The sequence below is a fragment of the Ovis aries genome, chromosome 7 (assembly GCF_016772045.2).
Source record: "Ovis aries strain OAR_USU_Benz2616 breed Rambouillet chromosome 7, ARS-UI_Ramb_v3.0, whole genome shotgun sequence".
NCBI classification, from domain to species: Eukaryota; Metazoa; Chordata; class Mammalia; order Artiodactyla; family Bovidae; genus Ovis; species Ovis aries.
The window spans coordinates 27303220-27319794 of NC_056060.1; the positions used below are offsets into that span (position 1 = coordinate 27303220).

General features: G+C 42.5%; 1 protein-coding gene across 1 annotated transcript in view; it reads right to left on the reverse strand.

Moving 5' to 3' along the window:
• The window catches only part of RYR3 (ryanodine receptor 3), a 576153-nt gene that overhangs the window by 381301 nt on the left and 178277 nt on the right, over positions 1-16575 (reverse strand). Inside the window, exon 2 of the mRNA XM_060419037.1 lies at positions 5087-5206. Within this exon, the coding sequence (XP_060275020.1) occupies positions 5087-5206 (120 nt within the window). The remainder of the gene's footprint in view (positions 1-5086; positions 5207-16575) is intronic.

Here is a 16575-nt window from a genome sequence, read left to right on the forward strand (position 1 = left end):
TTTACCTTCAATGTTGCTTGGTCCCTGGTTTCAACACTGAGTCTTCCCTACAAAACAAAATACCTTTTAACTCCTCACATTGTGCTCATTTGAATGGAAAGCTGAATAAGGGTGCTTCTGTAAATTAATATCTGCAATTTCAGGGGCCTTCAGAAAAGACCATGACAAACAAGACTCAAAGTCACAAGAACTCTCCCAAGGGCTCAGCAGTTCCTGGTTTATAGCAGGTGTTGATATTCTAAAACTTTTGCTTCCTGTATTTCTACCCTCTTGCTCACTGCTTCAATATGACCTCTTTTTTCTCAGGACTTGTACACAGAGAATATCTTATCTCATGTCTTCTTTCTCTAAGGTCTTTCTTCTCCCTAGAGTTCATCTCAATTTTACCTCGAGTCTCGACTAAGTTGAAATACCCTTGACTGGGATGGCCCAAGGTCACCAGCTGGCTCTGTAGCCAGTTGATAAGAGTGACGTTTGAGGTCCATGCCTTATACCCAGTTTGCCAGGCTCAGGAAAAAACAGACCTTCTCATTTCATTGCAGGGTTAACATTAGTTTCCAAGAGCCTAAGAATGGCACCATTGGTTGTGAAATCTGATAGTAGAGAATTAAGAGAAATATCTAGTGAAAAGGGAGGGAACAGGACAGAAGAGGGATGTGCATAGCTGGAGCTGACTATAGGAAAGCCTGAAGTCACATAAAATGGGTTAATCTAGCAGGCTGCTCCCAGTAGTGGTGACAGGAAATTCTGAAGACCTATCTATCCTTTCCACGAATGTATCCTATTTTTCTGTGAGAAGCCCTCATGGTGCACTTTCTTCACACTATACACATAAGAGACACACACTTATGCAATGATAGTATGGGTGCCAACTCTAACAATTGGTTTATCCTTTTGGAAAACCAGTTTAATGTTGTTTATTCTCTGATGCTATTAATTCTTCTCCTGGACAATAATCCAGCAAGCAAAAGTAAACCAACAAAACCATGTACATGAATTTTTCTTTAATAACCATGAAGATTACATAGCAATGTGAAACTAGATGAAATGGGAAAGAAAAAAAGCAGAACATCTGAATATCCATTATGAGTGTGACTTTGAAAATATATGGGTACATGTGGACAAAGGCCAGAGTGAAAAACAAAAATAATAGTTGTGACAGGGAATACCGTGATAGATGACACATTTCTCACAAAACTTCTTCAGTTGTGTTATCTTGTTTTAAATTTAAAATGAAAATCCAAAATAAGAACAATCAGTCAAATGGGTGTTAGGAAGGGTTTTTCTCATCCCTAATACACTTCTGAGTGGTATGGGTTATTATTTTACACCTGAGGGATGCAAAGAATTCTTAGGTTATGATGTATAGTTCTCTTTAATTTTTTTTAGGTAATCTGGCCTAAATCACAATAGCCAATGGTTAAACATCCTCTGGATCACGGAAAAAGCAAGAGAGTTCCAGAAAAACATCTATTTCTGCTTTATTAACTATGCCAAAGCCTTTGACTGTGTGGATCACAATAAACTGGAAAATTCTGAAAGCGATGGGAATACCAGACCACCTGACCTGCCTCTTGAGAAACTTCTTGAGTAACAGGTCAGGAAGCAACAGTTTGAACTGGACATGGAACAACAGACTGGTTCCAAATAGGAAAAGGAGTATGTCAAGGCTGTATATTGTCACCCTGCTTATTTAACTTCTATGCAGAGTACATCATGAGAAACGCTGGGCTGGAAGAAGCACAAGCTGGAATCAAGATTGCTGGGAGAAATATCAATAACCTCAGATATGCAGATGACACCACCCTTATGGCAGAAAGTGAAGAGGAGCTAAAAAGCCTCTTGATGAAAGTGAAAGAGGAGAGTGAAGAAGTTGGCTTAAAGCTCAACATTCAGAAAATGAAGATCATGGCATCTGGTCCCATCATTTCATGGCAAATAGATGGGGAAACAGTGTCAGACTTTATTTTTGGGGGCTCCAAAATAACTGAAGATGGTGATTGCAGCCATGAAATTAAGACGCTTACTCCTTGGAAGGAAAGTTATGACAAACCTAGATAGCATATTCAAAAGCAGAGACATTACTTTGCCAACAAAGGTCCGTCTAGTCAAGGCTATGGTTTTTCTAGTGGTCATGTATGGATGTGAGAGTTGGACTGTGAAGAAAGCTAAGCGCTGAAGAATTGATGCTTTTGAACTGTGGGGCTGGAGAAGACTCTTGAGAGTCCCTTGGACTGCAAGGAGATCCAACCAGTCCATTCTGAAGGAAACTAGTACTGGGTGTTCATTGGAAGGACTGATGCTGAAGCTGAAACTCCAGTACTTTGGCCACCTCGTGCGAAGAGTTGACTCACTGGAAAATACTCTGATGCTGGGAGGGATTGGGGGCAGGAGGAGAAGGGGACGACAGAGGATGAGATGGCTGGATGGCATCACTGACATGAGTCTGAGTGAACTCTGGGAGTTGGTGATGGACAGGGAGGCCTGGCATGCTGAGATTCATGGGGTCGCAAGTAGTTGGACACGATTGAGAGACTGAACTGAACTGAAAGAGAGTTTACACTGTGCTAGGTGGTTCACAAATATTAACTAATTTAAATCTTAATAACAACATTCTTAAGTTGTTACTATTAAATTTCCACTAAGCAGATGAAGAAAACTAAGTTCAGAATGGTGAGGTACCTTGCTCAAGGCCCTAGCTTAGCTGGTGAGTGGTAAACACAGGATTCAGACTCAGAGTCTGGCTCCAGAGCAATGCCCTAAACTGATGTCCTACACCCTACTCAATGGATGACTAGCAAATCGTACCACGGGTTTCTAATTCAGACCAATGTTCTTTCCATTACACCAGACTGCATCTTATCTGGAAGATGGAAAAGCTGGAAACAAGATTGAGTGACTTGCTCGTGGTCACATGATGAGCTAATGGCTGAGAATCAACTTCTTGACTTATAATCTAATGATTTTCCTATTATCCCAGACTGCTGGGAATGAAGAGAAAAATACCTAGCTAAGAGCAAAAGTAAATGAGGAAAGACCTCAGGGAAATCAAACCTAAGACCTCTAAAAGATAAAAATCTTATTTGTCTCTTTGCTCTGCCATTTATTTGAATGTGACTCTGTCCTTCACGCTACTGACAGATGTCTGTGCTCATGGACCAGGGACCTCCCTACATGGGAGGGAGGCAAGTGATGAAGAGCAGAGGGGCTTCAGGGAGGCGTGGCCACCACAGGGCACACTTGATGTTCTAGGATTTGGCCAAACTGCATGTGTCTGTGCTGTACATGTTAACATGGAGAAATGACATACTAATCAGGCGGCTTTACTGGAAAATATAACCATTTTCTGATTTAAAACATTCTATAGGAAAAACTGAGCATGGGGGTGTGGGTGATGGATAATTGTGTGCCAACTTGTTTAAACTATAGTATTCAGTTATTTAATCAAACACCAATCAAGGTTTTGATGTGAAGATACTTTGTACATATAATTAACATCTACAATCAGTTGGCTTTAAAGGGGATTATTACCCTTGATAATGTGGGTGGGCTTTCCCCAATCATTCAAAGGCCTTATGAATAAAACCTGAGGTTTCTTGGAGGAAAAAAATGTCTGCCTTAAGACAGATTCAACTCCTGAGTTTCTAGTTGATCTGACCTATGGATTTCAGATTTCCCAGCCCTCAAAAGTGCATAAGTCAATTCCTTAAAATAAATCTGTATCCATCCATCCACCCATCCATCCACCTAGCCAGAAAAAGGAAGAGATCCTATTGCTTCTGTTTCTCTAGAAAACCCTGACTGATATAAAGGTCTTTCCAGGACTGCAAAGTACTGTGAGCATATGGGGCACACAGAGCCACCTGACATACAGTTTGTGAAAAGTAGAGAGCAAATGAAAATGGAGGAAGGTAAGTTTCACTGAGGAGAGATAACACTACATGCTGCCACACAGGCGGGGACCACAGCAAATGTTCCTCTCTGCCCCTGGGTCACAGCAGGCAGTTACAACCATCTCAGCACAGTCACAACTGAAAGTGATGAGCTTGTTGTGAGACACAGGCCCAAGGACCCATGAATCGCTAAGGCAATAAAATGATAGCTGGGAGTAAAGAAAACACACTTAGATTTCCAGGAATTAACAACAAGGAAGGCGTTTGGGGCATAACAAAAGCATCTTCTCCCTGAAGACTGACAGTGACCTCAAGGCGTCTCCCCCATGTGCTGCTGAACACTTAAAGATAGGTACTATTAATTCTTCACATTCCACTGTATAACCTTCTAGGCTGGTCAGAGTTATGGGATCTGCTTCCCATTTTTTTTTTTTTCACTTTCTTCTTCTTTACTAGACTTAGCTGTGCCTATTAACATTCAAATCCTCTACAATACATATTTTTGGAGAAATGAGAAATAAAGTGTTAATCTCACGGAGTAATTCTTTTCTCTTATAAGGGCATTCATACTACAGTTGATAGGTAAGAACTTAAACAAACAAACTTCCTTCCAAACAGAGAAACATTTATCACTTGTTTAAATTCCATATACTCACACATTATGAAATATAAACTTTTACTATAAATCTGCTGCTTTCTCATTCATAATAGAATGCAGAGATTAATTTTCACCATATGATTCTTATAACAATCAATTAATTAAATGTTGTTGCGCCTTTGCTGTGTTCATGCTATACTAACATCTTTACATTCACTATTCCATTTACAAGACCTTCACAACAGTCCTATGAGGTTGGTAAACTATTATCTACTTTATTTTTTTTTTTCATTTTATTTTTTTTCATTATAGCATTCTTTATTAGAATTGTGGTTTTACTTTATTTTATTTATTTTTTTTATTATTCTATTTTTTTTTAATTTTAAAATCTTTAATTCTTACATGCATTCCCAAACATGAACCCCCCTCCCACCTCCCTCCCCATAACATCTCTCTGGGTCATTCCCATTTCAAAATAAGTATATCTTTCGAATTTCTTCCTCACCACCCTCATCATCACTTCCCAGCAGTCCCATCCCCGGATGACTGCTTGGGAGGTCAAGAGGGAAGGTGCAGAGCAGACGGTCAATCTCACCTTGGCTTCTGAAGTGGGTTCCAAAAAGCACAGGCGATTCCCAAGTCCCTCGGCTGCCAGGCAGAACTTCCTCTGCTCCTTGTGAATGTTGGCGATGCACTGGAGGACCACTTCATCTTCCTGCCAGGGGAACAGAGACCCATGTGAGGGGCAAGGGACTACCTCCCAACGCAGAGCCAAGCCCCTAAGGCACCCTGCTGCATCTTCCTCAGGTCTGCTGAGGGGCACATGCCTTTGAATATTAGATAAAGGAGAGTTTTTTCCTTGCATGGCATACCTGAGCTCCTCCCCTGAGTCAGGATTCTATTCATCTCTGGGGAGTGGGGTAGCAAGGACTTGGAAGAGAGGTACTACTTAAGTTCACAGCGTGAGCCTCACTTCTGAAATGTACAAACTGCACACCATCCAGGTAAGCAGAGGATTTCAACCCTTGAGGGAATCTTAAACTAAACCTAAGCAATTTCTCCAAATAAGCAATTAAACAATGAGGGAAACTGAGATGGCAGCAGAGATCAGAGGGAGGCAGGATCGGTGGAGGGAAGGTCCATTCTATGACAGGCTGGAAAGAGACATGTTTTGTTGGAGGAGAGGGATGTATGCAGTGAAACACATTCGCCAGAGATGACAGAGGACGCTGCGGAGGGGCCAGCAGATGCCTTTAATTTTAAATTCTTTTATATTAAGTTATAGCTGACTGAGAATGTGGTGTTAATTTCACGTGTACAGCAGAGTGATTCAGTTAAACACAAATGTATATAGCACAGGGAACTCTGCTCAGTAGTCTGTAATAATCTATATGGGAAAGGAGATGCATTTTAGATATGCATCTAAGGAAGACTAAAAGGAAAGGAAGACTGAGAGAAGCCTTGAGGATCCAGGCTGGAAGGAGGAGTGGTCAAATAGAAGAGCCACTCTGAATTCCCAAGGAGAGGACCGTCCTCCTAGGTGGCAGCCTCAAAAGCAGCCTTCCTTCAATTGCAGACACCTTGTTTGAGTGGCATTCCTCTGCTTGATGGTCCAGAAATGAGGCTGACCTCCATTTACAGGAACATGATCACCCCCTGCACAACCCTTCCTGATGATGAGAGGCAAACCTCTTCCTTACCCATCCCTCCATCCTTGCTCCTCCAACCTGTCAGTCCACATGCTCTCTCTCCACCACCACTTGACCTTGGGTTTCAAACATCAAGGAAGACTTCCAGGCACGGTTGAATTAAAGGGGGGAAGCAGAGGCGCGCCAGGTGGAAATGCTTCTTCTCAGCGCTTGCTCTCCTGTTCCCCGTCTCAGTCCCAGATCCCCTTGTGTTAGTATCAGTCCTATCCTACAGTATTGGAAAGGAAAGCAAAGGAAAGTGAAGTGGCTCAGTCATGTCCAGTTCTTTGAGACCCCATGGACTGTAGCTACCAGGCTCCTCTGTCCATGGTACTTTCCAGGCAATAGTACTGGAGTGGATTGCCATTTCCTTCTCCAGGGGATCTTCCCGACTCAGGGATCGAACCCAGGTCTCCCGCATTGTAGACAGACGCTTTACTGTCTGAGCCACCAGGGAAGTCCAGTACTGGAAAGGCACACTAAATAGACATGATTTTTCTTCCACTGTGCCTAGAACACATCTCAGTTCTGTTCAGTCCAGTCACTCAGTCGTGTCCAACTCTTTGCAACCCCATGAATCACAGCATGCCAGGCCTCCCTGTCCATCACTAACTCCCAGAGTTCACTCAGACTCACGTCCATCAAGTCAGTGATGCCATCCTGCCATCTCATCCTCTGTCATCCCCTTCTCCTCCTGCCCCCAATCCCTCCCAGCATCAGAGTCTTTTCCAATGAGTCAGCTCTTCGCATGAGGTGGCCAAAGTGTTGGAGTTTCAGCTTTAGCATCAGTCCTTCCAAAGAACACCCAGGACTGATCTCCTTTAGAACGGACTGGTTGGATCTCCTTGCAGTCCAAGGGACTCTCAAGAGTCTTCTCCAACATCACAGGTCAAAAGAATCAGTTCTTCAGTGGTCAGCTTTCTTCACATCCATACATGACCACTGGAAAAACCACAGCCTTGACTAGACGGATCTTTGTTGGAAAAGTAATGTCTCTGCTTTTCAATATGCTATCTAGGTTGGTCATAACTTTTCTTCCAAGGAGTAAGAAAATTAAGGAAATCCTTAATTTCATGGCTGCAGTCACCATCTGCAGTGATTTTGGAGCCCCTCCCCCAAAATGTCTGACACTGTTTCCACTGTTTCCCCATCTATTTCCCATGAAGTGATGGGACCAGATGCCATGATCTTCGTTTTTTGAATGTTGAGCTTTAAGCCAACTTTTTCACTCTCCTCTTACCAAGAGGCTTTTTAGTTTTTCTTCACTAATACATCTAATCACATGGAAAAATGAAATCCTCTATGTGGTGGGAACATGAGGAGATTCAATGGGACTAACCCCTACAAAGAGGTCTGCAATGCCCAGGGATTGGCCAGGGGTGACAGGGAAATTGGAAACGTCACAAATCACAGACATATGAGGTGAACATTGAGGGAATACAAAAGGCTCCATACTTTTGCTAGCCCTGAAATGTCACCGTTCATCACCAAATTGAGTCAGTAATAAATTCAAGCCTCTGCTTCAGAATTCAATATTCATTTGAGTTGAGACAGAAGAGAACTCCAGAATATCACTTCTCTCGAAATGTGGGCTTGGGGAGATCTTTGAAAAAAATGAAATTTTTCCCCAGGCAGAGTATCCCCCAGAACCCAGGGCCAATACCATCCCCCCTGGGGGGCAGAGGGAATGTGGGAGGATTCTGAGTTGTCAAAACTTCAGAAAGGTGCCACGAAACAGGGGCATGGGAATCCAATGATCTCTACTGCAAGAGGCAGTCCTCAAAACACATAATTTTTCCATCCAAAATGTCAAGAAGACCCCCTGTTGAGAAATACTTTAAGTATCTCCTACCCACATACCCTTCACCAGTGGAAACAGGCATTTGGAAATCACAGAACTAGATCTATGGACCAGATTTCTCACAAACAAAGGGGAAGTCAACAAAGTTTCTTTATAATATGTGTCTTAGAGAATCTCTTTCCATAATCACTTTTCCCATGTTCTTTCCACCCTAAAGTGCCCAAACCATCTTGCACTAGCTGCCTCAGGGATCTATTTGTCTTCTGAAATTGACCTGTGCTATAATTCACATCCTCATAACCTAGGCTACCAATCAACTCAAGAAATAAAGGAATTGCCCTGGCTCAGTAACCACTTCCTGAAGAGCACTCACATACAGGCACTGTCCAAGTCAGCACTCTGGGGGATACCCGTGACTGTGTGACTCTGGGCCAACTTACCCTTCTCCAAACACGTTCACTTTTTTCCACCTGCTGTCTGGAACTGTACACCTTGGACTGACCTGGCTGTAGACACCAGCTGGCATGGCAGCCTGTACCTGCCTTCCCTCCAGACAGCAGCTATTAGCACCACAAACCTTCAACAGACAGACATCTGGAGCCAAAGAGTGCTTGATGCAGAAATCTTTGCACCATTTGGAATCATGAGATGAGTTAATTTAACCCATTTCATTAATTTTCTCACTCCCTAGTGAAACACAGAACACAACCCCCTCTATGCCATTACCAACTCTATCTAGTTTACTCATCCCTATACTGATTATGCTTTCTCCCCTCTTGTTATCTCTCTTCCTTTATCCCTTTGCTTTAAAGCAAATCTGGGAATTTCCAGATAATGCTATTTCCGAGGAAGCCCCTTTAACTGAAGGCTGCAAATTCTCCCACTTTTGTTATTTTTTCTTCCAGAAACTCTAGCTCCCCTCACAATCCTCAGTGCCAACTCAGATGATTACTCTTCTACTCAGGTGCCAAGAATCTTCTATTTTCAGATACATGATAGCCAATCTCCACACCTTCTTTGGCAGTCTATCAACAGACTAGTTACTTCTCCCATCCTTTATCTGACTCTAATGACAATTGGGGAATTTCATAAACATTTTTGTGTGAATGCAACTCACATTTATTGAGTGCCTTCCAAGGGCAAAGAATTCTTCCAGGATATCATGAAGTACACCAGGTTTTATAAGAGGTGATATGTTAATATTGTAATAATGGAGCTGACACCTGAGAGGCCAGCCCACAGCCTTTCTCCACTCTGCTTTAATCATCATCTCAAGTAATTTCAAGGTTCTTGTGGACAATCTATTCAAGATGAATCAGTTCAGTTAAGTTGCTCAGTCGTGTCCGACTCCTTGCGACCCCATGGACTGCAGCACCCCAGGCCTCCATATCCATCACCAACTGCCGGAGTTTACTCAAACTCACGTCCATTGTGTCGGTGATGCCATCCAACCATCTCATCTTCTGTCGTCCCCTTCTCCTCCTGCCTTCAATCTTTCCCAGCATCAAGGTCTTTTCAGATGAGTCAGGTCGCATCAGGTGGCCAAAGGATTGGAGTTTCAGCTTCAACATTGGTCCTTCCAATGAACATTCAGGACTGATCTCCTTTAGCATGGAATGGTTGGATCTCCTTGCAGTCCAAAGGACTCTCAAGAGTCATCTCCAACATCTCAGTTCGAGAGCATCAATTCTTCAATGTTCAGCTTTCTTTATATTCCAACTCTCATACCCATACATGACTACTGGAAAAACCATAGCCTTGACTAGACAGACCTTTGTTAGCAAAGTAATGTCTCTGTGTTTCAACATGCTATCTAGGTTGGGCATAACTTTTCTTCCAAGGAACAGGCATCTTTTAATTTCATGGCTGCAATCACCATCTGCAGTGATTTTGGAGCCCCCAAAAATAAAGCCTGCCACTATTTCCACAGTTTCCCCATCTATTTGCCATGAAGTGATGGCACCAGATACCATGATCTTTGTTTTTTGGATGTTGAGCTTTAAGCCAACATTTTCACTCTCCTCTTTCACTTTAATCCAGAAGCTCTTTAGTTCTTCTTCACTTTTTGCTATAAGGGTGGTGTCGTCTGCATATCTGAGGTTATTGATATTTTCCCAGCAATATTAATTCCAGCTTGCGCTTCTTCCAGCCCAGCATTTCTCATGATGTACTCTGCATAGAAGTTAAATAAGCAGGGTGACAATATACAGCCTTGATGTACTCCTTTTCCTATTTGGAACCAGTCTGTTGTTCCATGTCCAGTGCTAACTGTTGCCTCCTGACCTGCATATAGGTTTCTCAAGAGGCAGGTCAGGTGGTCGGGTATTCCCATCGCTTTCAGAATTTTCCAGTTTATTGTGATCCACACAAAGGCTTTGGCATAATCAATAAAGCAGAAATAGATGTTTTTCTGGAACTCTCTTGCTTTTTCCATGATCCAGCGGATGTTGGCAATTTGATCTCTGGTTCCTCTGCCTTTTCTAAAACCAGCTTGAACATCTGGAAGTTCACGGTTCACATATTGTTGAAGCCCGGCTTGGAGAATTTTGAGCATTACTGTAGTAGCGTGTGAGATGACTGCAATTGTGCAGTAGTTTGAGCATTCCTTGGCATTGCCTTTCTTAGGGACTGGAATGAAAAGTGACCTTTTCCAGTCCTGTGGCCACTGCTGAGTTTTCCAAATTCGAAATGAATAACTTGACCTAATGACTGACCCTCTGTTTTGGTAACACACTCTAATGAAACTTCCTTGTCATGACCTAGAATGAATCCAGTTCTAAGATCCAAAACTGGACTTTTACTCTACAGATGCATTCTTCTCTCTTGCTCGCTTTCTCATTGCACTATTCTTGCTTTCCCCTTCAGCAAATTGGCCAGTTCCAAGAGGGCACACTTCCATCGTCATTATTTTCTCCACCCCACCAAGGAAAATGATTGATTTTTTTGAAAGAGAAAACACCACAGCTTTGAAGTTTGGGGAGTTTTAAAAATATTGTGTACTAACTCATATAAGTAGAATCCAGAAAAATGGTATAGATGATTTACAACGTAGAAATCAAGACATAGAGAACAAACACATGGATACCAAGGGGGAAAAGGGGAGTGGGATGAACTAGATCGGGATTGGCATATATACATACTGTTGATACTATGTAGAAAACAGATACCTAATGAGAACCTAACTATATAGCATAGAGAACTCTACTCAGTGCTCTGCAGTGACCTAAATGGGAAGGAAATTCAGTTCAGAGGGGATATATGTATACATGAATATATATGAATCAGTACAGCTGATTCATGTTGCTGTCCTGCAGAAACTGAGTTACACAGCAGTGTAAAGAAACAATACTCCAATAAAAATTAAAACAAACAATAAATAAATTTATAAGGGTTATTTTTGGTAACATTCTCAACTTGTTTGAACCTTGCTTCATTGAAACACAATCATAAATTTTTTCCTTTTTCATAGGACTTACAGCAGACTTAACTCAGTCAATATCAAACAATAATAGCTTCCATCTATAATAGAAAGAGAGGTAAACTAAAGGGAAGAAAGCATAGGCTGGAGGGCATAATAATCAGAAACAGTAAGACCTTTCAAACCCAGCCTCTGTCCTTGGGTGGGCATTATGAATCTCCTGGGACCCCAGGAAATAATCTGCATAAGACCACAGAAGGTTTTCCTTCTTTTACCAAATAAGTCTAAAGGTCTCTGCCTGGCTTTGAAAATGTCTCCACCACTGAGTTCTCCCCTCCACCTCTCATCTTATCTTCCTTCATTCCTACTGCCTACCATCTCCCAAATAAGCCTTGCTCAGAGTTCATGGAATGCTCCTCCTTGAAAGCCCCACTTCCTTCATTCAACTCCATAGTCTCTTAGTTCTCTTCCCTTTATGATGGATCCTTCCCATGTTCCCTTTCTCCTGCCACTCCTAAACACAGGGATCACTCAAGGGTGGGTCTTTGTCATTTTCCCTTAGAAATCTCACTCAGTCTTCAGGCTTCCAGGTTTATTCTGAGAGTCATTATGCCATCTGTACCTCCAGTGGAGCTAGTGGTAAAGAACCTGCTTGCCTAACAGGAGACATAAGAGATGAGGGTTTGATCCCTGGGTTGGGAAGATCCCCTGGGCAAGGGCATAGCAGCCCACTCCAGTATCCTTGCCTGGAGAATCCCATGGACAGTGGAGCCTGGTGGGCTACAGTCCCTAGGATTGTAAAGAGTCAGACACGATTGAAGCAACTTAGTATGCACACAGTCACACACACACACCTCCAACATGATGGCATTCTATAGTTCCAAATATCCACCTATTGATCCATGGACTTCTCAATACCTCAAACCAATATGTTCCATTGTATCAAAAGGCTTCCTTTTTTCCCATGTATTCATCTTTCTATTATGATTCCTGTATTTGTCAATGACATATCCAACCCCTCTGCAGCCCAGGCTCAAACACCATCACCTCCTATCTGAGTCTTCTCTCTCTCCTCTTCTGCAACATATGGATCAGAGGAAGCAGACATTGGAGCTCTAGAGCTCAGGACAAGGCCATAACAATACCCAAAGCAGTCTTCCTCTGGTCTTTTACTGGAGGCACAGCCCCGACTTCATCATTTTCCTGCTGAAAATCCATAATGATTCTCTACACTGTCCACAAAACAGATATAAATTTCTTAAACCAGTATATAAGGACCTCCACTTTCCAACTTCTTCCCTACAGATGTCTTTGCCATCTCTACCCCTATGCCATGATTTGCCCTGTTTTCCTGTGATCACAGATCCGCTGGCCTCCCAAGCTCAGCTTAAATACCATATTCTTTATGAAGTCCAGGTCATTATGCCTCTCCTGCCAAACTTGCATAGCAATTATTACCATTCTCTTGCATAATGGTTATTCATAATATGCCATATCCCCAGTTATGTATTTGGAAACGGCTCACATTTGCTGATCTCTGACTGTGTAACAGGCACTGTGTTTTATGCACAGTGACCCATTTAAACTTCATGTCAGTGCTATGATGTCGGTACTATTGTAATCTCCATGTGACAGATGAGAAGCCGCTGTGCAGAGCAGTTAAGTAACTTGCCTAAGGTCTCCTGGTGGCAAGGGGTGGAGCCTGGTATCCAGTCTGGACAGACTGTATCCACATTCTCTTTCCCAGCATCTCTCAGTTGGCCATTTACCCCTTGAAGGCAGGGTCCCCATCTGGTTCACCTTTACACCTATTGGGATACTCACAAGCATGGTGCCTTAAACACATCATGCACCCAATTATAACTTATTAAGTGGGCGTGTTTCCACCTTGCAACCCCAGTTAATTACAAACTCTGTTAAAGCAGAAAACAGCTTCCCCATCCAAGCTGGGAATGTAATGTGTTTGGTAAAATCATGTTGGCTGATTGGAATATGAAATCTGATTAAAAGAAGAGATTACTCTCATGGAACAATAGTTTTTGTAGAAGGGGTCACTGCTTCACTGATGAGCCAGAACTGAGTAAAGTTATAAAAACAGAATAGATATTAACATAAAGGAGGAATGGGGGAAAAGCCATAATGAGGCTTTGGAGCCCATTTCAAAATTTCTTAGTTTCTGTTGCTTAATTGTTATTGCTGATAATAATAACCATTCATTCTATATCAGACACTCTGCTGAAATCTAGCCTCCCCTCCTAGATTACATAACACTCATAACAACACAACCATTCTAAGGATGAGGAAACCAAAGCTCTGAGGATTTAGCTAATTTTAATGAATAAACATTTAATGAACAGTCACTATGTGTCACCGTGTTCCAGCACCTCAGTTTAGTCCTTACAACTTCCCTAATATTCTCTCTATTCATAGATAAAGAGGCTGAAGCATAGAGAGCTTAATTAACTTGCCTAGCACCACACCACATGTAAGTAACAGTTTCCAACCTTGAACCTGGGATTACATGAATCAGGGGCCTGTCCTCCTGATCATGGTGCCAAAACAGCTCTTGACTCCAAGAGACTGACCTTAGCAATAGATCTGAAATACATCTTCCTGATTCTAAGGCCCACCCATGTGACGGTGCTGATAAAAATAGATATATCCTGGCCCTCTCACATGGTGATCCAACTACAAAAAGCAACCAAATCGGAGAGCATGATGCCAGAGAGAACAGCCAGAGAACTTAAAATCAAATAAAATCAAATTTCTCAGTGTTCCATGATTGTAACGATGGATGGAGTGAACATCATCCTTAAACTTGTAGCAGTGGGGGGGAATGATTAAAATCCAAGGTATATCGTATATCAGCATCCCCTCAAGCCATGTGGTTCACAAGCGCTGGCTATTCCTGTCATAGCTCCAGCCTGGGTGGTGCTGAGTGATTGTCCCTGAACAAGAATATACAGCCTTTGGCTCTCTTGGCTGAGATGTCATGTTATCACAGGTTGCCTCTGACAATGTTCTTCCCATACCCCACTAGAGAACTTTGAACTTGAAAATGAATGGAGCTTGCCTATTCTATTCCTGCTGCTTCTTTCTTACACCCCGACTCCCAGCACCAGGGCCAGAGAAGGTCTGTGTTTGCCATCTCGGAGCTGATGGACGGGGGCACCCTGGCTCCCTCTCCTCTCTCTGGGTCATTTGCAGAGGACTCTTTGGGACAAAACAAAATGGCTGAGAGCCCTATTTAAGGTCAATCATTAGGCAGCTGACGACAGCCCTATAGTTAGCTGTGCACATCACTGGTGCTGAGCAGCTCGTGAGCGGGGGCACGTGGGACAGGGCGCAGTCCAGCAGATTTCATGGTCCACATATAAGTGCAGACAGGACTTCAGAGGACAATCCATAACCATTTATTGCTTTAAAAAGGAATATGTGGCCTCGCCACTCTTCTTGAACAGCAGGCACTATTTTGGGAGCTGATACAGTTAGAGCTACCTGCTAAATATATATACAGACATGGGTGAGAGAGCTTATTCCAAGGCTTTATCCAAAAGCATCTCTTAAATGAAAAATAAGTGGGTTATTGGGATGACAGGACCATCTACAGACTGTTTCATAAGGATTAACAGCACTGGCGGTCTACTGTGCCCTAGGTGTCAATCATTTTAACTATTTGCTTCCTCAGGTCCTAAGCTCCTCAGGGGCAGGAGCCTCTCATTTCCCTGTAAATCCTCAGTGTCTGGCATAGTGGCTGGCACTGAGTAGAAAAGCAGAGATACTTCTGAATTTAATGAAAGAACCATATATACTGAAAACTAGTAATATTAACAAAATACTTACATATAAAAGTTGCATCATGAAGATATTTCTGCATTTCCTTACTTGTAGACTCTAGAATGTCAACATGAAAACAGTTGGAATGTTATATAAGGCTCTGTAATATCCCGTTCACTTCTACAATGGCTCAATGAGACCTAGAAATACTCTTAATCCCACCTTAAAAATTATTAAGCTACCATCACTGGTTCCTTACTACTCACTGCTTGTTGCACAATGCAATACAGTGGAAATGCCAGCGTCCAAGAGACAAAATTGATAGAGTTGATAATTCCTTCCTTTGTAAAATACAGTCATCATTTGGCTCACAAGGTAGACTTTCTCTTTCATGTTGCCCCTATTCAAGAACATCTCCTTCTCAGGTTCCTTGGCTGGCCACGCCTCATCTTCTCTAATGTGGGAGCTGTGCCCCTACGTTATTCTTCAGAGTTCTTTTCCTTATCTGAACTCTCCTCCCTGGAGATATCATTTGGTTTCATGGCTTTGAAAATCATGTGTAGTCACTAATATTGTTGTCGTTTAGTCACTAATTTGTGTCTAAACACTATGCAGCCCCACAGTATGTAGCCTGCCAGGCTCCTCTGTCCATGAGATTTTCCAGGCAAGAAATACTAGAGTGGGCTGCCACTTCCTTCTCCAGGGGATTCTCCTGACCCAGGGGTCAAACCCTGGTCTATTGCATTGGCAGGTGGGCTCTTTATCACTGAAGCTGCCAAGGAAGCTCCAGTCATTAATACTAATGACTCTCAAATTTGTATAACCTGCTGAAACTTCTTTTATCTCCAATTGCTTAACAGGTTCAACTCATAATCATGTCCCTTGTATGTTCCTCCTGATGATCTATCTCAGGACATGGCAACTCCATTCTTCAGGTACTCAGGCAATAGAAAAATCTTGAATTAATTCCCTTTTTTCTCACCTCACTTCCATGCCAGCAACAAATCCTACCAAATCTATCTTCAAAATTTATCTGACTGGACCAGCTTGCATCCTCCTCACCACACCACCTGGTCACACCATCACCTCTTGACACCATCACCTCTCACCAGTCCAGGTTCAATGCATGATACTGGATACTTGGGGCTGGTGCACTGAGATGACCCAGAGGGATGGTATGGGGAGGGAGGAAGGAGGGGGGTTCAGGATGGGGAACATGTGTATACCTGTGGTGGATTCATGTTGATGTATGGCAAAACCAATACAATATTGTAAAGTAATTAACCTCCAATTAAAATAAATAAATTTATATTTTAAAAAATCTATCTGACTAGACCAGCTTGCATCCTCCTCACCACACCACCTGGTCACACCATCACCTCTTGACATGATTACTGAAA